General features: G+C 40.2%; 1 protein-coding gene across 3 annotated transcripts in view; it reads right to left on the bottom strand.

The window, feature by feature from the left end:
• Positions 1-26,967, bottom strand: part of SMAP2 (small ArfGAP2) — a 48,833-nt gene that overhangs the window by 3,781 nt on the left and 18,085 nt on the right. For 2 of the 3 annotated variants that reach the window (XM_003891660.5, XM_021939853.2), the window contains exons 2-9: positions 13,171-13,304; positions 11,321-11,406; positions 10,216-10,294; positions 6,958-7,044; positions 5,818-5,899; positions 4,681-4,790; positions 3,721-3,886; positions 2,968-3,284 (exon numbers count right to left, since the gene is read on the bottom strand). In XM_003891660.5, the coding sequence (XP_003891709.1) occupies positions 2,968-3,284; positions 3,721-3,886; positions 4,681-4,790; positions 5,818-5,899; positions 6,958-7,044; positions 10,216-10,294; positions 11,321-11,406; positions 13,171-13,304 (1,061 nt within the window). The remainder of the gene's footprint in view (positions 1-2,967; positions 3,285-3,720; positions 3,887-4,680; positions 4,791-5,817; positions 5,900-6,957; positions 7,045-10,215; positions 10,295-11,320; positions 11,407-13,170; positions 13,305-26,967) is intronic. The other variant, XM_021939858.2, reaches the window with a different exon arrangement.

Raw genomic sequence — 26,967 nt, 5'->3', positions numbered from 1 at the left:
GGGTGGATCGCCTGAGGTCAGGAGTTTGAGACTAGCCTGGCCATCATGGTGAAACCCCGTCTCTACTAAAAAATACAAAAAAATTAGCCAGGTGTGGTGGTGGGTGCCTGTAATCCCAGCTACTTGGGAGGCTGAGGCAGGAGAATCACTTGAACCCGGGAAGTGGAGGTTGCAGTGAGCCGAGATTGTGCCACTGCACTCCAGCCTGGGCGACAGAGTGAGACTCTGTCTCAGAAAAGAAAAGAAAAAGGCAGAGGGGAGAGGGGAGAGGGGAGAGGGGTGGGAAGGGAAAGGGAAGGTGAAAAGAAAAGCGAAGGGGAAGGAAAGGGGAAGGGGAAGGGAAGGGGAAAGGGAAGGGGAAAGGGAAGGGGAAGGGGAAGGGGAAGGGAAGGGGAAGGGGAAGGGAAAGAGAAGGGGAAGGGGAAGGGAAGGGGAAAGGGAAGGGGAAGGGGAAGGGGAAGGGGAAGGGAAGGGAAAATTATCTTGGTATTCAGAACATCCCACGTTTGTTTTAGTGATTACCTTTATACTAATACTTTTTAGCGATGTCCTTGGTCTGCTTTTTCCTTATTCAAGCTTCCATGTTTTGGTTTGTCAGCTTATTACGTCCTTTGACTTCTACTTATTTCCCATACAATATTTACTATTCAACTTTTCTCCCTTCTCCTTCCATTATTTTTAGTTGTACCTGTTTGTCAGAATATAATGTATATTCTGGTCACTACCTTTGTTTTAGTCTTAGATTCTCAATTTAACATTCAATTCTCACCATCAGTTCTTTTGACAAAAATGAAAATGACCCCAGTCACCTCTTAGGGGGATGAAGTTTATCTTCTGTTAGATTCCCCAGGAGAGTCTTGTAAGTGTGATATTCCCTGAGTTCTTGCATATTTATTTTTTACAGCCTTGATACCTGAAGGCTAGCTTGGCTGGCTTGGCTGTAAAATGCTTGTCTTGTCTTGCATATACTTGAGCGTCTTTAAACTACTACTCTCCCTGTTGTTCTTTTTGTATTTTGCTATTAGGAAGTCTGATGTCAACCTGGGTATTTTTTGTTTGTTGTGACAGATTTTTGTGAGAAGGAGGTATGGAAAAGGTTGGAGCCCTAAACAATTTTTTTTTTTTTTTGAGATGGAGTCTCGCTCTGTCGCCCAGGCTGGAGTGTAGTGGCGCAATCTTGGCTCATTGCAAGCTCCGCCTCCTGGGTTCACACCATTCTCCTGCCTCAACCTCCCGAGCAGCTGGGTCTACAGGCACCCGCCACCACACCTGGCTAATTTTTTTGTATTTTTAGTAGCGACAGGGTTTTGCCGTGTTAGCCAGGATGGTCTCGATCTCCTGACCTTGTGATCCGCCTGCCTTGGCCTCCCAAAGTGTTGGGATTACAAGTGTAAGCCTCCGTGCCCAGCCACCCTAAACATTTTTAATGTTCTTTAAAGTCTGTAGGTTTACCGGGATATATTTTAGAGTTTACTGTTCTGGGTCAATTTTCCCTGATACACAATGGGCTCTTCCCCTATTATATCCAAGTCTTTTATTACTAGAAAGTTTTCTGGTGTTGTAGTTTTAAATACATTAATTCTGTCCCATATTTTGTTTTATTTATTTTGTCTTTATTTCTTTGGGCATCTCCAAATATATTTATGTTAGGTTTTCTTTGCCTAACTTCTATATTAATTTCTATCTGATTCTTCTTACTCCTTTCTATGTTTAGTTTTTATTCTCTTAGCTGTTTCATGCCTTTCCTCAATGCCAAATATATTTTCAGTTCAATCTATTGTTCTTTGGCTAACTTGTAACTCAGTCTTTATAAGAACATTTTGGCTTTTTCTTCAATTTCTTTTCTGAGTTCAGTAAACTTTCATTTCACAACATTCAGTTTTTTATCCATTTTGGCTTTAAGTTTTTGAATTTCTGATTTAAGGTGTTTTGTCTTATCTGCAAATGTTTGTTTAAGGACATTTAATTCAGGTTGATAAATAGTGTAATGATTTTCTTCTGCTTCATGACTGTTTTTTGAGGGAGAATATTCATTACGTGAAATGTTTTGATTTTCATTTTCTATTTTCTTCTTGTAGTAGTTTTGCACAAATGTCAGCTGCCATGTTTGGTTTATTTTGTAAGGTCTTATTTTTTTTCTCAATCAGCAATAATAGGTGTGAGGGTTTGGGGAGGCTTACTAAATTTCTTAGATTAAAAGCACCATCTTTTATTAGTGAAGTGGTTATTTTGGAAGAGGGAGGAAGGTGTATATTTGATTTTGTGGTTCTCATTTCCATTTCTTGTGTCTTTCTTTCCCTTCACCACCAGTCCTCCAAAGGGTACCTCCTCCTTTTAGGCCATGCCCATCTCCCCGAGAAGCAATGCTTTCCCAAGGTTACTACCTATACTCCTATATATCTCAAGTCTCCTATTTTTGATCCTCCAAGTAAACAGAGTTCTAATCTGCCACATCTCAGACCTGTTCTCAGGATGTCTTTGATGAGGGTAGGTCCTTCTCCTTCTGGGGAGTTACTTTATCTGTGGTATTACTGCTAGGCCCCTGCTCCATCTTCTGTTTTTACAGCCTCCTCTGTGATGCTGGCTCTGCTAGATTTGGTGTTTATATGCCCATTGCCATGCCATTTGAACCTTGTCTACCAAATGAGATTGTTGTGAGAATATCTGCATTCATTGTTTGTATAGGGTTTTTTTGTGTGTTTGTTTTTGCTTTTGAGAATGTGTGGAGAGATTCAGATTTAGGCAGTTGCACTTATTCTACAGGAATTCTACAGAACTGAGGAGTTCTTCCTCAGAAAGGATGACTTTAGACAGACCTTCTAGGGGGAAAAAAAGCAAACCTAACACAATGTCTCTGGCATTATCTCATTTACATGGAAAGGACTCAAAGGATAGTGGAGAGGTACAAAGTGAAACAAACTTGAGGAAGGCTCAAAACTCTTGCTGCAAGTAAAATGGATAGCTTACCTGAGTAAGGTTCCACTGCAGCTGCTGAGCTGGCTGGACTCCATACACAGTCTGGGGCATAGCTGCCATGCCTGCCATGTAGCCAGCCTGCTGGGTGGTCATCATTCCATTCGGCACACCCATCATTGATGCCTGCATGCCACCCATATAGCCTGCAGGCATGGCCATGGGGGCAACCATCCCAGAAGCTCCTGGCTGAGCTACCATGCCTACTGGTGGAGGCATCATGCTCCCCATTATGCTGTTAGGAGGTGTAACCCCGGGGAAGCTGGGGTAGGCTGTGGGATATGCCATCTGAGCGGGAGCCATGAACATTGCTGTCAAGACAACACACATACAGGTCTGTTAAAGAGTGAAAAACATAGTCAGCCCAAACTCTCCCTGGCTACCCCTTTCCAGCCGGAATTTCTCAGGATTACTCTACTCACAATGCTCTTTACACAGCAAAGTAGTCAGAGTCTCTACAAGGCCTGCTATGGCTTACCAATGGGCTGCTGACTGAGTCATTTTCCCTTTAGGGTCCAGATCCAGACCTTGAGTTAGACTTCACCGAAGTGTGACCCCAGACTCCACAGAAGTATGACCCTGAGTTACATTAATTTCTATCTGCTGATACTTTGGTCATGTTCAGGTTTGTTTGCTGTAGGACATCCTGGTCCCCAAAGTATCTATCCTCTGTCACAGTAAATAATTCCTGCATGGAAGCCCTCATGTCTCTCTCTGGCACATGGCCATGATACCCAGGAAGTCTACCTTGAGTAGGCATTTGAGGCGTCTGGGATCCATAGAGTGAAAGAATGGAGTCTTTAGAGAGCTGTTTCTTGCCTATTTCTTCTGATTTGCTCCCTGGCTCCGGAAACAGGTTCAGGTTTTCAGGAACAGAGCCAGCACTCCCTGCAGTTGGCATGGAACCTACAACCTTAGGGCAAAGAGGGCAGGGGAAGAATTGAAATGGTTCTCATGGGGGTCTCCTTAAGGATCTCCCTTCCCTCTCTGCTGTTCCTAACATCTGCAATAAGAATTCATGGTTCAAGTTAATAGCTTCCTGACATTTTTACCATTGAAATATCTGAAAACACCTGATAATTAAGCTCTGTTACAATTCTTTCCTTTCACCAAAACATGTGATTTGGTAGGAACAAACAAACAAAACAACCCACAAATGACGCAGCAGGGGGAATTGAGTTTAGATCCCAGTGTAGCCATTTACTAGTATAACCAGAGGCTAGTGACATAACTTTTATGAACTAATGTTTCCACACCTGTAAAATTCCCACTTTGCAGGTTTGTGGTGAAGATGTGAAATTATTAATGAAATACACAAAATGATATACAAAAACCACCTCACACTGTGCCCAAGACATAGCAGGCATTTCATGAATGGTAGCCATTAAAGGTTTCAAATCTTCCTACCCACAATTCTCTGGCAGTAACTCAGGCCTAGGAGCTAGCCTCAAGTATCAGCCTTCACAATATCACACACTTTCCACAGAAGCAACTCAAAGGGCCCACTCTTTTTGAGCAGGAGAAAAAAATGGCATGAACAGCAATCTTAGATTGTGACAGAAATGACACAATGTTAAGGGAAGAATGAAGAATAAAGAAAACCAAAGTCCAACTCCACCAAGGAAGCATGACTTGGTTCTATAATTAAGATATCAAAATCACCCATTTCAGAATGTTCTTTAATCCTGAGGAGCCCACAAGACTCACCTTTCTGGAACCTGAAGAAGAAGGGGATGGAACAGAGGCCAAGAGATCTAAATCCTTCTCTAGGGTATTGCCGGTCTTACTATTTGCAATGGAGCAGGACACAGGAGCATCTAGAGAGAGAGATTGAAGTTAAGATGCAGCATTGCTTATTAAGCCCATGCCTTCCTTCTATTCTAGACAAAAAGCAAAGGTAGCCCATAATCTCACGGACCTAGAAATCTAGACTTCTAGAACCATCTAGCATGGATGGGGCTTCTCAAAAGAGGCTTCACCCCACATTCCCAGGGTGCTCTGGGAAAGCCTGTAGCCCAGCTATCAGGCACAGGGCAGCAGAAGCCCAGGCCTGAAGGCTATTTCAGCACCGCAGTGAGGGGCTGGCTGGCTCCCTTCTGGCTATTTAAAGGGCAAGGTATGAAGGGTTCATTTTCAGAGAGCAAGGAAAGGTACAGAAACTAGAAACCTAAGTAGCCAATAACCTAAGTCAGCAGAAGCAGATGGAAACAAAGTGCAACCATCAGTGCTGTGAAAGGCAGACAATATGCTTTCTTTCTGAAACGGTAGAATTACTAGTTCAGGATTTCAAAGGTTTAGAGAAAAATGACCACAGGCCATCTCAGAAACAGCCTGCATCTGAAAAATGAAAGGAATGCAGGCAGGGAGTGGAGTACAGGGGAGTGACATGAGGCTCAAAGGTGCTGTTTAGCAAAATTGCTAACATTTATGGAGGGTTCAGTATGTACCAGGCATGGGGCTAAGAGCTTTAGAGGCATTATCTCATTTAATCCTTCCAACAACACCTTTGAAGTAGAGACTCATTCTCACTGCACAGATTAGGAAAGCAACATTAGAGGTTAAGTAAACTACCCAAGGTCACATAGACAGTGAGTAACACAGCGGGACACTGGCTCCAAAGGCCATGCTCTTAACCACTACACCATACTGTCGCTCTGAAAAGTGTCATGGTAAACACTTCCTTAGAGCAACTGTTCAGATATAAAACAGATCAGGAAGAGTGTGAGAGAACAGTCTTAGCAATGAAGACAAAACTGGAGAATCCCATCTCTACCTATCTTCCAGGGTCACTGAGAATTCATCAAAATTTGTAAGAACATGGAAGCTGAAAAGTCCAACTCTTACCAAGGCCCAACAAATCCATGACAGGCGCTGTGGATTTCGGGGAGCTTTTCCGAGGTAGCTGTGGGTCTTCTTTTTTCTGTGGCTAAGGTGAAAATATGTTATAGAAAGAAATAAGCAGGTGTTTTTGAACTCTTTATTCCCATCTCCACTGTAAAGCCACGGTGTTCTTGTGGGTAGGGCTACTGTTATTCAAAAAGAGTTACCAAAGAAATGAAACTCAGGAAGTGTCAGGTGAAAGAATCAAGTCAGGAGGCAGAAGTGCATAAACCAAACCTGAAGCGAAAAACAAAGATATCGCCTGTGATTGTCTGGCGTCCTGAAGAGACAGATCTTTCTGAAACCAAGACAACCACAGAACAGGGGATCCAACAGAAGCAGCAGTTTTTGGTCCCAGGAAAAGCCAAGAATAAAGGTAGGTATCTGATGGTACAAGAGCCAAGAGCCAACAAATCTCCCAGTGGTTAGAAAACCTTTTACTTTAACACCGAAAGGGAGGTTGGTTTAAAGATTACCTAATTCACTCTGCCAATATCACTAGTGATTGTGTCTATAGACAATGTGATTCAGAATGATGATAAAAAACTCTTCCTTAAGCAATAGTAAGTAAAGTCCTCTCTCCCAAGATTCCAAGCTTTTATATTAGAGATTCTACTACTACAGCCACAATATGTCCTGTGGAAAAAGAAGCGTGTCTGTTTCAACATGACAAAGCAAGAATATAAGAAGGGATCATTTAAAATGGTCTAGTATGGCCTCACTTCTGGACTGTTCTTCATTGAAATCGGAAAATGGGGTACAGAAGGTCTAACAAGAGAAGGACTAATGTGGAAACAGCATCTGCTCAGAAGGTGTCCCACGGCCTTGGCATTCTGGCTTGGAACGTGCCTCTTGCTTAGACGGAACAGATGCACTTCCTAAGTTCCCATCTGACCCCAAAGAGAAGCTCTTACAGAGCAGATTTAGGCAGCAACTGGTAATGGGAGAGCAGAGGTGATAGCAGGCGATCCAATCCAGATGCAGAACCCTCTAGCCCCAGCTGTGATGGCGCAATGGTACTCACCACGAGGCCTCCTACTCTCCCTTTCACAAATATACACATACCTGAGGCTGTCCATACAGTGCAAATACTTCCCAACTTACCATTTTCACCTTCTCGAAAACAACAGGTTCCAACTTTTTTTCTGGAACTGGTTCGCTCCCTCTTTTCCACTTGTCATCTTTTTCTTTCTACAATGATTTAACAAGACAAAGAACACAGGGCCCAAGGTGACTAATAGTTTGATAAATCATAATTCCAAGTGTCCGAAAAGGACAGCCCAAATCCCTACCGATTCTGATGCAAGCTTGAGGGCCGGGGTCTTGGTGTGGAGCATGAGAGTTGACCTCTTCCACATTAGCCTCAATGCTGTACGATGTGTCTTCCAAACACCTTAGGCACCCGCCCTCCTAACCCACTCATGACTCTTGATATTTGCAATCGAGGCTATGTACAGATGCTAAAACATTTTACCAGTATGCTACCCATCTGTGCCCCAAATTTAATTTGCCCATGCTTTGAGAGGTCTCCCCTCATCTTGGTATACTAGTGAATAAGTTCATCTTACTCAGCTTATGTCCTTTGTGATATCATAAATTCAATCATAGGTCCTCTCAATAGTCATTTCTTTTTTTAACAGTCAGAAAATAAACCTTAATTTCAAGTTTACAGATTAGAAGAACAAAAATTAAGTTTTAAAGTCAAATAAACATCTAAATGTAAAACAAAACCACAAAGTAATCTTAAGAATACAGAGTACAGCATACATATGAAAAACATGTTTCGTCTTGCCAGTGATAAAAAATGCAATTTAAAATGCACTTTATGCAGAGCGAAAGATCTTTCTATAATGTTGGTAGGGATGAAGTGAAACCAGTACTCTTATACAATGCTGAGGAGAGAGAGTCAAATGGTACAACTTCTGGAAAGTATATTGGCAAAACTAGGAAGAGACAAATGTTGAAATCCTTTGACCCAGATGATACCATATCTTGTAATGTATCTTACGAAAATAGTCCAAAATACGAAGAAGGTTAAATGCACCAAGAAGTTCACCCCAGAATTATTTATGCTAAAAAAAACCTTAAATAACAACACTTATGCCACAGAGGGGAAATGGTAAAATAAATTATTACTTTCAGTGATTTAGCTACTCACTGAAAGATGATGCAACAATCAAAAATTATAAATACCATATAAGCGACATAGAAATATATGTTAAGTGGAATGAAGGCAGGAGAAGTCTATGTAACTGTATTATAATTATGCCTCCAAAAAGAAACTATATAGAAAGAAAGAGGAACACACCAAGAAGATAATTATTAGCAAAGATAGTGAGAGTATGCATGGATATTTCACTTTAATTTTCATTTTCTCTAAAATAATCTTATAATCAATACATGCAGCTTTTTCATATGAAGTGTATGTCTTTAATACAGACATTTCATTTAAGTTAAAAATGTTTTATCTGTCCATTATAAAAAGAATAGTTTTTAACAAAGCCAGTTGCTTTTCATTTGATATTAATTGTCTTCACTTAGCAAATATTAATTATTGGCATAAAAATCTTCACAAGAATATGAAAAAAATCTAAGTACATTAAATAACAAATTCTGAAATAGATTTTTGGTAAATGGGAGGTTATTTCCTTCCTAAGAAAAACATCCAGTAACCGGGCTTGCTTTCATGGGTACAGGACACCAGCATCGTAATCATGAATACCCTGAGGGCAGAGCTGCTGTTTCTACAATAGCTGTGTACAAATAGCAACTCTACTCCTTCACCATCTGAATTATCTCAGATACCCTTGGCTGACCTCATCTGAGTTCATATCTTTAGGCACAATGAACAGAGCTGGGCAGACAGACCACAGTTTTCTATAGATAAAAGGAAATGTGTGTGCTTGGGTTCTAAACTGTTTTTGATGATGCCATCCAAGCTGTAGCTGCACACTGGGTTAATTCTTTCTTGGCACAGATATGATACTGACAAGTCCCTTTTCTAGATGACTGCAAGATAAGAGTCCTTCATACAAAGTTGAGAAGGAATCATTTTTACCTAACTATATGTATTACCTTATACTTACTTGCCTGTGTTGAAATTCACCTACCAGTTAAATGCCCCTTTCACACAGCTTCATAAGATCAATCTGATGTGGATTCCAATTAGCTTAACTTTTAATTACCCAGAAGGGCTTAGAGCTCCACGCAAACAGTGATTTCACTGTCTATGATATCATTATTACATAACTAGAATAGATGATAGATAGGTAGGACCTGTGCTAGAAGTGAAGAATCCCTTACTCTCAATAATTCTGTGACTAGAGAAATAGCCAATTATTCCTAAGAGAATTTTCTGTAGAATCTTGTTAAAGGTTATTTAAAGGTCTAAATAGTCATATCTATTGGTTCTCCATTAGTTGTCATTAGTTAGGCATATTTTCCTCTTTCAGAAACCATGCTGTTGCTGTCTGTCCCCCATGTGTTATATTTGTTCTAGTTATCATACACTGTATTGCAGATTCTCAACATGCCTAGGGTGGAATGTGTTCTTGGAAACTGGTAGTCAGCCTCCCTCTGAAACCCTTCTCAGAAACAAGGGTCACATTGGCAATCAGTCCACCAACACAGTGGTTATCCGCAGGTAATGCTGGAAATATACATTGGTCAAACTGAAGGAAACTGGTGATTTAATTGCACCTACTTTTGTTGATTTCATTTACAGGAAAAAAGTATATATGTGTAGTACATATACACTTATATTGTTTTATTTGATCTACTATATGTAACATGTCCATCTCAAGAAATAATTCAAAACTGGGAATCATCAGTAACACCTTCTAACTACAGGTTAAGGCAAAGAATTCACTGATAGGCAGAAGTTTTTTTCATGATATCTCATGGTCTTGACTCAGTAACTGGCATTTTTTACTTTTGCTTAAATATTTATTTTGAGACAGGGTCAAACTCCGTTGCCTAGGCGGGAGTAAAGTGGTGCAATCATAGCTCACTGCAGCCTCAACCTCCCTGGCTCACGTGATCCTCCCACCTCAGCCTCCCAAGTAGCTGGTTACTACAGGCGTGTATACCACCATGCCTGGCTAATTTTTAAATTTTTTGTAGAAATGGGGGTCTTGCTTTGTTGCCCAGGCTGTTCTTAAACTCCTAGGCTCAAGTGATCCTCCCAGTTCAGCCTCCCAAAGTGATGGGATTAGGGGATGAGCCACCACACTTGGTCTACTTTTGCATTTTTTAAAAGATGGTTTTGGAGTGTTTTGGTAGCAGTTCTTCAAAGTGTTCTCTGGCCTGATTTAATAAGCAAATTACTTATTATGGACAAAACTTGAAAGATGTATAACCAACCCTAAAGGCATTGATGTCCAGACTTCGGTCCATGTATTTCTTCTTCTCATATTTGTCTCGAATAAATCCTTCGACAGCTCTGCAAAAAGCTTATTAAGGATGAATCAAATAAGCCTCTCAAACAGTAAGAAGATAAAAGGTCAATTGTGTTCCATGGAGCATTGTTCTCCTCCTTCCCTCTTGCCTGGTTTCCCCACATGGCTCCTGCCTGTTCATATGCAATTTCTCTGACCAAAGCCTTAAAATGCTTCCTTCACAGTTACAGCAGGGAATCCTTACTTCCTATGCTTTTCCTTCAGCATAATGATAGCAGCAAGTGGAATTAATCTACAAATTGACATTGGAGGTGGCTATACATCTGTGGCTGTTCTAGAATATAGGTAAAGCAGTCAAATGTCTATTTTAAAGCACTTAGGTCAATAGGCCTCAAACAAAGGCACGTAAGTACCCCTTGAAAACATAAACTCTTGTGCCCCACTGCCAAATTCTGACCAGTGGGTCTTCTGCAAGGCCCCAGATCTGTGTTTAACAGGTTCCACCTGAATCCATTAAAAAAAAAAAAGAACCTTAACAAGATGATCTATAAACTACATTTTGAGAAGCACTGCCTTTAGGGGATTTGGTTTTGTGTCCTAGGTGCTATCTCTGTTGAACAGATGGTGGAAGAAAGTTATTGGTTATTGATAAACTGGTAAACAACAGTTAATTCTTTCACCCAAGACATAAAAAGATGATAAAAATGAATGGCCATTTTGCTGACTGCCAGGGTTAACAGAGCACAATAAACTACTATTTTTAATTAAACAATAGTTTCAGAGGTCCAAAATAAACTAGTGGAGATGTAACTTTATGGAAGAATACACAGTGAAATCACTGCAGTCTTAATTCCAGAGTGAGTCTTCTTCAAGTGACACCATATGACAATTCTGACATTCGCAAATACATGTGCTTTTTGTGCATCTTGGCTGCAGGACAGAGGACAAGCAAGGACACTGACTAATCCACATAGAGATGACCCAGTCACATTACAGGACTGGAGTCTTGTTTGACTCTCTCCAAACATCAGAATACCACTCAGCCTTCTAAGTTGCTCCAGAAAAGATACGGGTCTATCTGAGGTCGCCGAAAGGTCTCAGGAAGATAGGCTTCATAAAGTCGGTTTGCCTTTCCATTTCCCATCTCTTGCATGCACTGTGACCAAAGAGAATGTAGAAACATGGCATGTCAGATCAAGAAAGAACTGAAAAACTTCTCACCCAATTCCACTACTGTACAATTGAAGAACCAACCTAGAGAGTGTCAGAACCAAGATTCTGATTTCCAATTCATGATTCTCTCTACCTTACTAGGAATTCCCAATCATTTGCCCCAAGCTGTCTTTCCCCCTACTCCATAGGTTCCTTTTACTGAAATACCTGTGTACCAAGATACATTTAATTCAGTAATAAATCAAGATCTCATTTGACAGTCTTAGATACACAGCTACCAATTAAAATGTCTACTTGGCAGGCAATGATCAGTGTTACCATTCTGAGTTTATACTATTAATCAATTCCAATAAATGTGTTTCCCATTAGGCTTTTAAGTAGACTCCTAAACACTTGTGAGGGATAAATCCCAAGAGCTTTTTAAGTCTCCAAATCCCCAAATATCTTCATGGCATACAATTTCCTTCATAAGACAGAGTAAAGTGTAACTGAAAAATCTAACTCACCTTTTTAGACCTTTAATACAACTATAAATACAGTCTAAAGCAATTTCTAAAGCCATTTTCTCGTTAAGAGTAACCTCTTTTTCCATTACCAACTTTAGCAACTGGATTTGGGGGGCGGGGGGGCTTCCCTTTTACTCCCAAGAAAGAAAAAATTAAAATTAAAGCTTTTCAATGTAGGAAGAGAATAAAAAATAATGAAGCTATATCAAGGTACAGCTCTTAGGTCAGCCAGACTCATTAACTTAGGAGTCTCACTCCAAGCCCACCAAGCTAACAGCATGCAAGATTCACGTATGCATTCCAGCTGTTACAGTTTTTTTAAGATGATAACAATATAATATATACATTGTCTTATTTAATATACTTTTAAGGTTAATTATGTTTAAATTTATTTAAAATTTTTGAAATTTTAAATGTTATCATCTAATTCCATGTTTGTATGTGTCTAAAGATATATTAACAATCACAGAAAAGATGAGTTCACAAAAATGATATCTTTTTAATATTATGTACCATTAAAATATTTTCCATGTCTAAAAGATTCATGTATGCATTTTAGCAATAAAATATTTCCATAAGTCTATGATTTGGAGGTTTTTTTAAAAAGTGATTTTTTTTTTTTTTTTTGAGACAGGGTCTCACTCTGTTTCTAAGCCTAGAGTGCAATGGCATGATCATGGCTAACTGCAGCCTCCACTTCTGCAGAGGCTCAAGCAATCCTCCCCCCTCAGCTTCCCAAACTGCTGGGATTACAGTTACATACCACCAGGCCCAGTTAACTTTTTAATTCTGTATTTTGCAGAGACAGGTGTCTCACTCTGTTGCCCAGGCTGGTCTTGAACTCCTGGAGTCAGGCGATTCACCCACCTCGGTCTTACAAAGTGCTGGGATTAAGCCACCGTGCCCGACCAAAAGTGAATATTCAAAACTATAAATTTTAGACCTGCAAGTGCTAAGAGTCTTAGAAAATCACCCAAAGATCCCTCTTAATACTTTTGTGGACCCATGGAGTCCTAGACCATAGACTATTTCTGTTTTAAGGAGGTAAAATATAGGTAGAATAACTTGTATCTTAAATAGAAAGAATAAAAATTTCTGTTAAGGTACAAGAATTTGACATAAGTGTTTAACAACTAAATTTTCCTTTATCTTTGCCTTTGGGCCTGGTTTGACTGAAATTCATCTGGAATTCCTTTTACATGAATATATGGGAGCAGCTGACTCACTCTTGGGCTAAGTACCTGAATCTGTTCTTGAGTCCACTGGTCGAGGTTAACTGACTTTACCCTGGATATGTGCACCCCCAGATTCCTGTGGATTCCAGCACATCGAATGCAGATGAACACACCAATGTTCCAAGAGGCCCATCGCGGCCCTGTGAAAGTCAGGAACAGGGCAATAAAGTACAAATTACAACATTCAATGCCTAAACTGCAATATTAGATTATCAGACATTTCTGCTAGAACGTAAGTGAAATAATTTTTACCATAACCACCTGTTTATTGACTCTACTCATTCCTCCACGTGTCAGCTTTTCTTTAGTTTAAAATTTTTAAGTGTACAATACAGTGGTTTTTAGTATATTCACATAGTTGTGCAATGATTACTATTATCTAATTCCAGAACATTTTCATTACTCCAAAAGAAATCCCAACCCATTAGCAGGCACTACCCATTTTCTCCCAACTCTTCCCTCCCAGCCCTGGCAACTATGAATCTACTTTTTATCTCTATGGATTGCCAATTCTGGACATTTAATACAAACAGAATTATATAATATGTGGGCATTTGTGCATGGTACAATTTTTTTTACAGTGTCTGCTAATATGAGTGTTGAAACGCAGATGTTACAAGACTGTTACTTATATTAAGAAAAATCCCAGGAGTGCAAAGCCATATCATATTCTATTTGGCTGAGCACCTTATATAAACAGTCCTCTCCCAAGAGACGTATTAGTGGTGATGGGCCTGTATTCACCACTTTTTAGTGGTGGCCTATATTCGGTTTTCCTACCAGGAAGAAAGATAGATAAGGCATGATTGTCCACGGCTCAACCTGTAATTGAAACTGTGTTTATCCTCCCCCCAACCCCAGGCCTATAAAATATGCATTCGCATTAACTTAATAGGATCCTTTCCCCTTAGCTTGATGTCCCTACTTTACTCAACTACTGAATTATCTCATTTCTAGATTGCCAAATAATAAAGATGCTTATAGCAACAAAAAAGAAATCTCAAATATGAATTTTAATTCAAAACTGTTACAGAAGCTCCCATCCCCTGCCAGCTTTACTCATCCTAATAATCACTCTGAAAAATTATCACACTCCTCTTCATAATTTTCACCCAGGAAAAAAAAATGACTCATATGAAACCTGCCAAAAACTTACTGAAAACTCAGAAATATTTCCTTCTCCATTATCCCACTTGGCAGAAATTTACCACATAAAATAAGCGTGACATAAAAATTAGAGGATGCAATAAAGAGGTGAAAAGACACCGATTTTCTATAGAGATAAACAGGACCTACGCTTGGAATGACAAGGAGCACAAGACTTCAGTTCTTTAGGACACAGACAATTATTTGGTTAGCCAGCAGGTTTTTCAATTTTTATTTTTAGAGGCAGTCTCGCTGTCACCCAGACAGGGAGTGCTGTGGCACCATCATAGCTCACTGCAGCCTCGTCTTCCTGGGCTCAGGCAATCCTCCTGCCTCAGCCTCTGGAGTAGCTGGGACTATAGGCGTGTGCCATTCTGCCTGGCTAATATGTTTATTTACTGCAGAGACAAGGTCTCACTTTGTCGCCCAGGCTGGTCTTTAACTCCTGGCCTCAAACACTTCTCCCACTTCAGCCTCCCAAAGTGCTGGGATTACAGGTGTGAGCCACTGCGCCTGGCCAGCCTGAAGGTTTTGACAGCAGTTTTAATGAAGGAATGCTAGAATCATGTGGCAGAAAATTAGTTTTAGAAATTTGAATACATGATTATTACAAATAAGAATGTAATTTTTTGACAAAGATATCACTTATTTACTATGGCAAATACTGCAACAGAACGCTCACATTCTCCTTATTACCACCAGGTGGTGCTCTCTGCCTGAAATTTTATCCCAATGCCTTATCGTTATCACAAGCTCAGATTTATCTTCTAAAACGATATTTAGTCCCCTCACATTCCTAGATGGATTTACATAGTTGGTCTACCATGTATCTTATAAACACAAAAACGATCTGCACACTTGTTTCAGGTGGGAGAGTGTCACGTCAAACACAAAATGAAAACCCTAAACTGACGTAAATGGGGTTTCTTAGCATGCTGTCTATCCATTTTAGGTTACAGTTTTCATAAAGGAACTTCAATAAGATCTAAGTTATATAAGATTTAAAATGGCACCAAGTTAATATTTCATGTTTCTTAAAGCATTTTTTCTTTGCTCTAGATTCCAGAGTCTAGAACTCATAAGACAGTTAAAATGTATTTGTTTACTAACAAAGTCAGAAGCCAAACGCATTCATTAAAAATTGAAAGTCAGCTGTGAAACGTTACACTGTGTGCTTCCTGGCCTTAAGATGGGAAAAGGCAATTCCCAATCATCTAAGCCACTGTCACAGCTCCCACTCCAGAGTACTTAAAGTCGTTTTGCTTCTGAGGAATGCAAGGCTAAGACTTCGAGCCTTGGGGTGACTCTGAAGCCACTGACAAGGCCTCAGTACAGAAATACAGGCAACTGTATTTTCATGAAAAGCCAGAGAAGAGCCTCTTCTCCCCCGCAGATCCCCACCTGACATCCCTTCTGAAACCTTTTCCCAGTGAATATAGGGATAGTTATATCCCAGATACTCAGTCTCTTTTAGTTTTGAGACACTAAATTTATTAGTGAATAACTACATGTTCCACAAAAGATTCTGAAACTAGAGAAAAGAAAAATAAAAGAGACAAATGTTACTTATATGGCTGAAAACATGGGGAAATGGTGTAGTTACTTTTATTTCATTTTATTTTTTACAGACAGGGTCTCTCACTCTGTTGCCCAGGCTGGAGTGCAGAGGCAAGATCATGGCTCACTGTAACCTCAAACTCCTGGCCTCATGAGATTCTTCCACCTCAGCCTCCCATGTAGCTGGGACTACAGGCATGCACCACCATGCCTGGCTGATTTTCAAATTTTTTTAAAGACAAGGTCTCCCTATGTTGCTTAGGCTGGTTGTGAACTCCTGGCCTCAAGGAATCCTCTCACCTCAGCCTCCCAAAGCACTGGGATTATAGGTGTCAGCAACCATGCTCTGCCAGTTGTAGTTATTAAAAGTATAATCTTTGCTGCCAGTAAGGACTTAGGTTTGAGTGCAGTTCCTTCAATGATTACCTGTGTGACCTTCTGAGAGACTGAGCTTTAGTTTCCTCATTTATAAAATGGGTACCATAGCATTCACCTCACAGTGCCTAAAACACAGAGGGACAATAACTGAGGACTATATATAAGGACGTGGTATCGAATGAGGTTTCCAGAACCCACTTCCCATTCATCTTCCTGATATGGGCCAGTTAACTCATTCATATATGTAATATATACCTACACTCTGTGCAACACCACAGAGTGCTTCTTTTTATTTTAATTTTATTTTTTTGAGACAGAGTCTCGCTCTGTCACCCAGGCTGGAGTGCAGTGGTATGATTTTAGCTCACTGCAACCTCTGCCTCCTGGGTTCAAGCAATTCTGTTCCCTCAGCTTCCTGAGTAGCTGGGACTATAGGCACATGCCACCACACTCAGCTAACTTTCATATTTTAATAGAGACAGGGTTTCGCCACATTGGCCAGGCTGGTCTCGAACTCCAGACCTCTGGTGATCCACTCGCCTTGGCCTCCCAAAGGGCTGGGATTACAGGTGTGAATCACCAAGCTCAGCCAGAGTGCTTCTTTTTGGAAAGGAATATGAGTTCTGGTCCTAAAATACCAGAACCAAAATGAACTGAATATTAGAGAGAAGAAATTTACCTTAGACCCAATTTCAAAGTCTTCTAGAAAACATGAAATTTTAAGCAGCTTCCTTTATTGATCTTAAAATATTTCTTGAAAATGCACTTTTTAAACCCTCACCTGTTCCCTTTCTCTGCTACACACCCCCACCCTGCCCTTGTGCTTGCATATGCCCCCACTACACAGGCAAAGAAAGAAGGCCCAAGGCTGTCAGCCTAAGTGGTGGGTACTTGGATTCCACAGTACCTGGTATTGCTGCTGCAAGGCCAGCCTACTTTAATCTGGTAATGCAATTTTGCATTTAATCTAAAAATGCAAGTGAAACCAATTGTTTTAACATAATGATCTCCAATTCCATCTGTGTTGCTGCAAATGTCAGTGAGTTTAAAAAAGGTGGATCTCATGAAGAGAGAGTAAATCGGTGTTCCAGAAGCCAGAAAGGGTAGGGGGATGGAGGATGAAGTGAGGTTGATTAATGGGTACAAAAATATAGTTAGCTAGCCTGGCCAACATGGTGAAACCCCATCTCTACTAATAATACAAAAAATTAGCCGGGCATGGTGGCACGTCTGTAATCCCAGCTACTGGGGAGGCTGAGGCAGGAGAATTGCTTGAATCCAGGAGTCAGAGGTTGCGACGAGCCAAGATCACACCACTGCACTCCAGCCTGGGCGACAGAGCAAGACCCTGTCTCAAAAAACCCCAAAAATACAAAAATACAGTTAGAAGAAATAAGACCTAGTGTTCAATAAATCAGTTGAGTGACTATAGCAAACAATAATCTACCATATATCTCAAAATAGGTAGAAGAGAGTAATTCAAATGTTCCCAGCATAAAGATAAATGTTTAAGGTGATGGATATACCATTATCATGATTTGGTTATTACACATTATGTGAATGTATCAAAATAATCATGAAAATATATATATCTATTATGTATCAATAAAGAGAGATAAACCAATTGTTCAATACATATTGGTCATGGTAATCAAGGAAAAAATATAAAAGATACCATTTTGAAATTTAAAATGAAAAGAGATGCTGAGAGGCAATATGCCAAACAATTTTGAAAGCAAAGAGGATAGGCAAGTGATGTAAACTGGTAGTGACTGACACAACACAAGAACAAGGTCACAGATAAGTGAACATATTCAACAGGAGCCTAAGAGCAGGCTTGGGCAGCATTAAGCAATACTAAAACTAACATAGAATCACTCTGTAATAAGCGATCAGGGAAAATGAAAAAAGTAGATGGAAATGGATTTGGTTGATCAGTCAAGAAATCAACTGTCCTAAGTACCAGCTCAGTATGGGAAAAACCTGGGTTTACATGGACCTGTTGCATGTATTTTGACAAGTTTATTTAGGGCTTATGTCTCCATTTGTAAAATGGAAAGCATACAGGTAATATCCAACTTATATTCAACTTCTGGACAGCTTCTACATACTGAGTAACTACTGCTGCAAATTCCTCTTGCTGCTGAAACTTTCCCCACCATCAAACGCCAGGATTAGAAAGGCTCTGGAAGACAGAAAACTCAGCAGACAGAAAACGGGAACTAGAGTGACGGAGGGCTTCAAGCTACTATTAATATTATAATAATTACCTCATTGAGTTCTAATCTATGGCATTCCAAACAAATAAATGTTGAGGAGAAAAAAAAATTGATAAATTGATGGCTACCTATATTTAGACCTGCTGGCATAATGGACCTGTCAAAAAGTTCAACGGCAGGGTAAGAGAAGGGACAGAAAAATCTCTCCCATCTTCCATCCAAATCCTGTTGAATCTATCTTGGAAACTTTTCCACAATCTATCCATTTCTACCTAGACCTTCTCATCTCTCACCTATAAGCATTCTTTTTTTGTGTGTGTGTGTGTTTTTTTTTTTGAGACGGAGTCTCACTCTGTCGCCCAGGCTGGAGTGCAGTGGTGCAATCTCGACTCACTGCAAGCTCCGCCTCCCGGGTTCACGCCATTCTCCTACCTCAGCCTCCCAAGTAGCTGGGTGTACAGGCGCCCGCCACCGCGCCCGCCACCACGCCCGCCTAATTTCGTTTTTGTATTTTTAGTAGAGACGGGGTGTCACCGTGGTAACCAGGATGGTCTCATCTCCTGACCTTGTGATCCGCCCGCCTCAGCCTCCCAAAGTGCTGGGATTACAGGAGTGAGCCACCGCGCCTGGCCAGCATTCATTCTCTTAACATTATTTATTGTGTACCTATGTGCCAAGCACTTTGTCTGCTAAGTACTGGGGATACAAAGGCAGAGAAAATAAAAATGAGATACCTCAATTCAAAAACCTCACAGACTAACAAGCAATTAGTCTCCAGAATCCCACTAGAATAATCTTTCTAAAACACAAATCTGTACAGATCAGACCTCTAAATATAAATACCTTCCATGTAGTCTTATACACAGAGGTAAATATGTAAATTGGTGTACATTTTCTGAATAGCATATTCCAAACTAAGCTCTCAATCTCTTGCTACAAAATCTCTTCCTTTTTCCTTCATCTTAGTCAACTACACCTCCATCCATTCCATTGCGTCAGCCAGAAATTTATGCATCATAAAACCTCTCTCTCCTTCAGCCCCCACATCACCAAGCCAAAAATATCTGTCAAATCAGTATCTCTTCTCTCCATCTGTATAACTATTTCTGTAATCTAAAACCACCAGACTCTTTTGGACCACTGCAATAACCTCCTAATAGCTCTCTCTCCACTTTTACATTCTCTTCTCCCTCGAGCCCAAACCAAAACCATTCTCCACCAACAGCCAACTTGAGCTCTTAAAGAAGCAGAGCTACCTCGTGCTACTTAAAATTCTTCTATTACTATTGGATTAAAAAACAAAATCCTTAACATGGTTTCCAAGGTCTTAAAGGTCTAGCCCATGCCTCCTTCCGCAGCCTCTCAATTCCTATGACAGCAGCCTTCTTTCATTTCCTCAAGGCACCAACATGGTGCCTCAGGGCTTGCTGGCCTTTGAACATGCTGCTCCTGCTGCCTAAAAAACTCCCTAACTGCCAAATGCCCCTTGCAGCCTGGCCAACTCCTATACATCACGAGGGTCTAGATAGTAATAGACCCTCTGAAATGCTTCTTCCTCAAAGGAGTCTTTCCTTGGCTCCCCAGTCTAAACACGACTGTAATCTCTCTTCTACCCTTTCTTTTGGCTTTTACCTTATAGAAAATTTCAAACAAACAAAAGCAGAGCATAATTAACCATGGGCTTCAGCAATTATCAACTCCTAGCCAATTTTGTTTCAGCTCTACTCCCACCCACTGCCCCTCGACTCCAACCTTGGATTATTCTGAAGCAAGTCCTAAATATCATACCATTTCATCTGTGTATACTTCAGCATATACCTCTAAAAGACAAGGACTTTTTTTTAAAGGCTATGAACTTTCATTTACCCTTTACTCTTTCTTTCCTTTCTTTTTTTTCCTCGCTCTTTTTTTTTTTTTTTTTTTTTTGAGACAGGGTCTTGCTCTGTCACCCAGGCTGGAGTGCAGAGGCACGATCATAACTCATAGCAGCCTTGGGCTGTTGGGCTCAGGCAATCCTCCCACCTCAGTCTCCCAAGTAGCTGGGACCACAGGCATGAGCCACCACACTCAGCTGAATTTTTTATTTTTGTAGAGATGGGTCATTGAGTGCTGTAAAGAGTCAGGAAAAAAAAAAAAAAAAAAAAAAAAAAAAAAAAAAAAAAATAGCCAGACATGGTGGCACGTGCCTGTAGTCCTAGCTACTTGGGAGGCTGAGGCAGGAGAATCACACGAGCCCAGGAAGCGGAGGTTACAGTGAGCCGAGATCCTGCCACTGCACTCCAGCCAGGGTGACAAAGCAAGGCTCCATCTGAAAAAAATAAACTAAAAATAAATAAATGAAATAAAAAAGAGACAGGGTCTCACTATGCTGCCCAGGCTGGTCTTGAACTCCTGGCCTCAAATGATTTTCCTACTTTGGCCTCCCAAAGCACTGAGATTACAGGAGTAAGCCCCTGTGCCTGGCCACCCTTTACTTTTTCTAAATCATACCACATTTTGTTACTATCTAATTATTTGATTAAGATTCTTTCCCACTAATGTGTGCCACAAGAGCTGACACCAGACCTGTGACATTCACTATCATATACCCACAGCATAGCATGCTTCCTTGAACACAGCAGGGAGGCAACATTTGTTTAAAAATTAATTAAAACAAGTGTGCTAGGTGCAGTGGCACATGTCTGTAGTCCCAGCTATTCAGGAGGCTGAGGTTGGAGGATCACTTGAGCCCAGGAGTTTGAGGACAGCCTGGGCAACATATTGACGCCCTAACTCAAAAAAACAAAAGAACTAAGTAAATCCTTTGACCCCACTTGTAAGAATTCATCAGGGAAAAAACAGGTCAAGTACACAAAGAAATATGTTAAGAATGTTCATTATTACATCTTTATAAAAATTAGAAACATCAATAGGTTACATTAAGGAATTATGGTATCACCATTTAATGGGGAAAAATTTTGGAGCCTCTATTTGATACAAAAGTATCTCCATGATATAGTAATTTTTAAAATCCAGTATTAAAAGAGTATACATGAAACAATTCCATTTTTGTTTAAAATATGAATAAATGAGCTGGGTGTGGTGGCATGCCTCTGTAGTCCTAGCTACTTGGGAGGCTGAGGTGGGAGTACTGCTTGAGCCCAAGGATTTAAGGCTGCAATGAGCTATGATTGCACCATGGCACTCCATCCTAGGGAACAGAGCAAGACCTTGTCAAAAAAAAGAAAAGAAAAAAGAATAAATGTACAGGTATGCACAGAAAAAACATCTAGAAGAATGTATGTAAATTATTACTATATCTGGATAATGGGATTGTGAAACATCTATTTTCTTCTCTATATATACTCTCTGGATTGTTTGCAATGAACTTTCTATTAAGTTTGCAGTGGGAAAAACCAGTACAGATATCATAAAAACAAAACAATGCGAGCATCCAGGGTTCCTTACTGGCTGTAGGATAAGTTGAAACTCCTTAACATGATATATAAAGTCTGTTGAGAGCCTTGTGCTTTACACGTGCTGAGGAAGTCATAATTCTGAAATATGCGACACACTCAAATATCTCTGACTACACCATTCTTTCTACCTGGAATGGCTTTCTCCCTCATTCCCTGCTTGACAAACTTAAAAATCCAGTTCATCTGTGACGCCCTCCAGTGGAATAAACCTTAACTTTCTCTATCGCTAATAGCCCAGATAATAGCTTTGTTCTTCTAATACTTAATATCTTGTTCGAGTTGCTTACAGGTCTCTCTTGTCCTCAACAGACTATGAGCTCTGGAAGGCAATGACCATGTTCCTTCATCGTTTATCCCAAACACTTGACACAATGCTAGCAAACAGAAGATGGTACACAATAAATGTATGTTAAATGAGTTAATCAACAAGCAACATAAATGTATATATTCTTCCTGTTTTGCAAAATGAAAGGAGAAGAAGTTTTCACATGCCTTAAAGGATAGGCTATAACACAGAAAACGGATTAGGCTACTTTGGAGAGGCTTCAAAAGCAGAACTGGCATTAAGGAATAGAAGCTGATTTTAGCACACTCTGGGGAAAAATTTTCTAACAATTAAGGTTGTGTAAAAACAAATGCAGCATATCCAGAAATTGTAAAATCCCAGTTAGTGCAGTGTTCAAACAGAGGCTTGGTAATCAGTTCTCAGGGATGGTGGAGAAACGATCCCCATGTGGTGAATTGGGTGAACAACGAGCCCTACGGTTCTTTCTACTACTACAGTCCTACTACTACAGTAGATGGTTTGCAGTAATTTTTAGGTCCCTTCCTGCTTACCATTCAATGGTTCTGAAAATGTAAAATGAAATAAACAATTTATGAAGATGTTAGGTCTTGAGGAACCTAAAACACAAATTAAATTCAGTTCCTGGAGCCTACAGTAGGCACTGAAAACTGGTTAAATACAACATACACATGAGGAAGAACCTAAATCAACAAACTTGGATTTTATAAGAGATTAATTCTACATGACGTAGCTTGTCATTAACTCTGACCTAAAATTTGGAAGTCAAAGTAAAAAAGCAGCAGTATTTGTTTTAAAAACAAATCTAGTGCCAGTTACCTCAGTTCCACTCATTATATCCTTCCATTCTCTGATTCACTGAAAAGAATAATACACAGAAACACCAGTGGGATCTTGGAAAAATTATGTAGGGCTGCTGAGAGGTATGTTTACCTCTATGTTTTCATCTACACAAAAAAGAGTTCATCAAGTTCCTTATTCCAAAATAACAATAAACAGTAACTTTGAACTTCTGTAAGTACAAACATTTTAAGGAACTATGAGACCAAAATAAAGGCTTATGCAATCAACCTCTGCTTTCAGAACTCTTGCAAGAGAAGTCCCTTTCCATCTGGGCCATCTTGCAAGAATGTTGTTTCCGTTTGTCAAAAAGAAACACTGTCCACATTTGTACAGTTGAAAAAAGAGCATAAGTTAAGCTTAAAAATGTCTGAGACAAAATTAAAACATGTCTGAGACTGATTAGAGAATAAAGGTAAATCCTACACCAAGAAATTTAAAATGAGAACATCAGAGGTGGAAAGAACTTTAGAAGTCCTCTTGGGTCCAACTTCCCACTGAATGCACCCTCCTTGTAAGGGTGACCACCTGCTTTGTCCAACGCTAAGTCAGTTATGTACCATTTCAAAAGGTAGTCGGTTTGTCCATTAGACAGCATTGACTAGCAGAGAGGCCTTCCTTATACTGAGTCCGATTAATCTGTCTTCCTACCATTTTGATATCCTGGTGCTGCTTTTTACTCCCCCCATACTTATATATCGAAGTATGCAAGATAAAGATGGAGGTTTAGAGATTCTAGCAGAAGAAAGCAGCCACTTATATACTCAACCAAAATACAAGCCCACTGAACCAACTTGATCCAGGACCTCAATGATAGAACAGACGTAGCAATTAGACAGACTGCTGTGATTACCAATGGAGATGAAGCAAAGCAACATTATCTTCCTAAGAGGTAACCGGAAAAAGGAGGTTAAGGGAAGTAGAACACTGCTAAGTACTCACTAATGAAATGATTAGTCAATCTATATCTAAAGCTAATTCAGTAGTTAACTTAAAATGGCTTTTCTCAAAAAACATTAAAGCCTGTAACACAAAGAAATCAACAGGGAAGCAGACTGAGGTCTACTAGGACAAAGGAAGGAGTCATTCTTCATCTTTCTCATGTTATTTAACTGGCCCTTCTTATCTACAGAGCTAAAGATACGGATTATCTAAACTACAGCACTAATTTCCTGTGTGACTTTAGACAAGTCAATACACCTCTCTGACAAGTCAATATACCTTAACCAGATTATCTCAAATCTACCTCTTCTGAAAGACAGTAACTTTATCTCAAAAATTCATTAAACTACTCCAAAAAGGCTGAAGGGAAGGCAATTAACTTTTAGTAAATCTGGCTCCACATAATCTTACTGCCTTGGTTTTATTATTATTATTATTATTATTATTATTATTATCATTTTGTAGAGGTGAGGTCTTGCTATGTTGCCCAGGCTGGTTTTGAACTCCTGGGCTCAAGTGATATTCCCACCTTGGCTTCCCAAAGTACTGGGATTACAGGCAATGAGCCACTGGGCCTGGCCATTGGTTTATTATTAACAGGTAGAGATTTACTGTCACTCTTCCTTGTTGTCTCTCCCACCAGTGGAAGGTAACTAGTTTCTACTTGGGTGATGTTTCTGGGAATAAAGAACTATCAATCAGTCATCCCGTATCATTATTGTCAACTCAATTCCCCCGGTGACTTCAGGAGGGAAAGAATGGGATCCTAGTTTGGACCTTGTTGGCTTTGAAAAGGACATTCTGCCAACATATGTTCTGATAATGTCATCACCTCATTCAAAGCTATGTCAGTGGACCCCCCACCATCAACTGAACTCCAAACTTCAAAGTATGGCTTAAATTCTCCCATGATCTGGGTCTTTCTTTAATTCTCATTACTCCTCTTCTCACTTCTATATACCAACAATGACATCACTTCCTCTTAAAACTGTGTGTAGAGATGTCACTTGTCATGTTCCTGACTCACAGAGAAATCTGAGAGAGTGAATCCTACCCACAGAGACCCACAGGCCTTTTTCTGATTTGGGGATGGGATACAGACAGAGGGACTCTTGGGTGTGGTGAGTCCCTGTTCCAATTAGAGGACCTCCTGACTGCCACAAAAATCAACGTACATATATGTCAAAACACCACATTGTATACTGTAAACATATACAATTTTCATTTGTCAATTATATCGTCATAAAAAAAATTTATTTCCAGTTGGTCCTGGGAAAGCTATGCAGAGATCTTGGTAGTTATGTCTGAGAGCTGAGACAAGGCCCAAGTCTTTGGGGGTTTCCCTAGGAGATTCTGGTATGTGCTGCTATGATTGTTTTTATAGTAAAGAGCCAACGTATTTTAAGGAGGGAGAAAGAGCTAGCCAAGAGATTTTCTGACAGTATTGAAGAACCCTGTAAAGTCAGTGAGATGAGACTGATTACATAAGCCAACGAGGCCCCCCAGTTGCTTCCATTAGAGGCCAGTCCTTTGATGCTACAAACACTGAATAAGACAAAACTTAAAAATCTGAACAGGTTCACCTCCTTCTTTGAGGACAATAGACTTTTTCAAAAAAGAGCAAAAGTGGACCCCCTTAAGCTTTCATTTCATGGAGTGAACTGATGATGGCTAACCTTCAAGACACAGTCACTTGAAGATCCATCAAAATCCTTCCAATCCCTAGTGACTGGTGCCCCAAACACCCTAAACACACCCCATAAGAAGAGAACAACTTCTGAGGAAAATGGTAGATGGTGTGGTTAAAACACTTATCTTAAGAAAGCTTAGAACTGTGCTCCCAAGAAACCACAGGATGGAAGCAAAGAGTTCTGGAACTGAAGGAAAAAATTCTTGAACGCTGGAACATATGAATGAACTCAGTTGCAAATGATAAAGAGAGCCAGCTAAAAATCTATGACCAAAACTGCTGGAGAAGATAGATTTGCTTGCTCTCTTTAGAGTCAATTACATGGATAATGGCAATTTGGAATTGGAAAAAAGGGTGAATCAGAAATGGAGACCACTTAGACTACTGTCAGAAGTCAATTTGAAGAAACTCATTGGTTCTGTTCACACAAATACTCCTTAAAAAGGTTAGAAGAGGCCGGGCGTGGTATGTCATGCCTGTAATGCCAGCACTTTGGGATGCTAAGGTCGGTGGATCACCTGAGGTCAGGGGTTCAAGACCAGCCTAGCCAACATGCTAAAACCCCATCTCTACTAAAAATACAAAAATTAGCCAGGCATTGTGGCTCACGCCTGTAATTTTAGCTATTTGGGAGGCTGAGGCAGGGGAATTGCTTGAACCTGGGAAGCGGAGGTTGCAGTGAGCTAAGATTGAGCCACTGCACTCCAGCCTGGGTGACAGAGCAAGACTCTGTCCCCCCCCCCCCAAAAAAAGGGAGAAGAACTACTTACACTTTGTTGATCAACTTATAATCTCTCACAAATAGCTTTACAGGGCCTATTTCCTCTATTTGCAAAACATCTTTTTGTGCAAATCTTGCTCTGCCCACTTTCCCCTTGAAGCTTTTTCTCCTTCCTATTCCAACTCCCACAGCACTCTGCTGCCTCTCCTGCTGCACTCACTGATTTGTGGTTGTTCTATTGTTGGGTTTTTTGTTTGTTCTTCTAAGATAGGGTTTTGCTTTGTTGCCCAAGCTAGAGTGCAGTGCAGCCTTAATCTCCTGCGCTCAAGCAATCCTCCCACCTCAGCTTCTTGAGTAGCTGGGACTACAGGCATGTGCTACCATGCCTGGCCAGCTTTTATTTTTGAGAGCTCCTTTAGGTAACAACAACAAATAAAAGTATACTAATTTAGTATACTTTTTTTTTTTTAAGACGGATTCACGCTCTGTCGCCCAGGCTGGAGTGCAGTGGCATAATCTTGGCTCACTGCAAATTCCGCCTCCAGGGT

The sequence above is a fragment of the Papio anubis genome, chromosome 1 (assembly GCF_008728515.1).
Source record: "Papio anubis isolate 15944 chromosome 1, Panubis1.0, whole genome shotgun sequence".
NCBI lineage: Eukaryota > Metazoa > Chordata > Mammalia > Primates > Cercopithecidae > Papio > Papio anubis.
The sequence above is the reverse complement of the archived record's forward strand: the minus strand, read 5'-3'. Positions and strand labels throughout refer to the sequence as shown.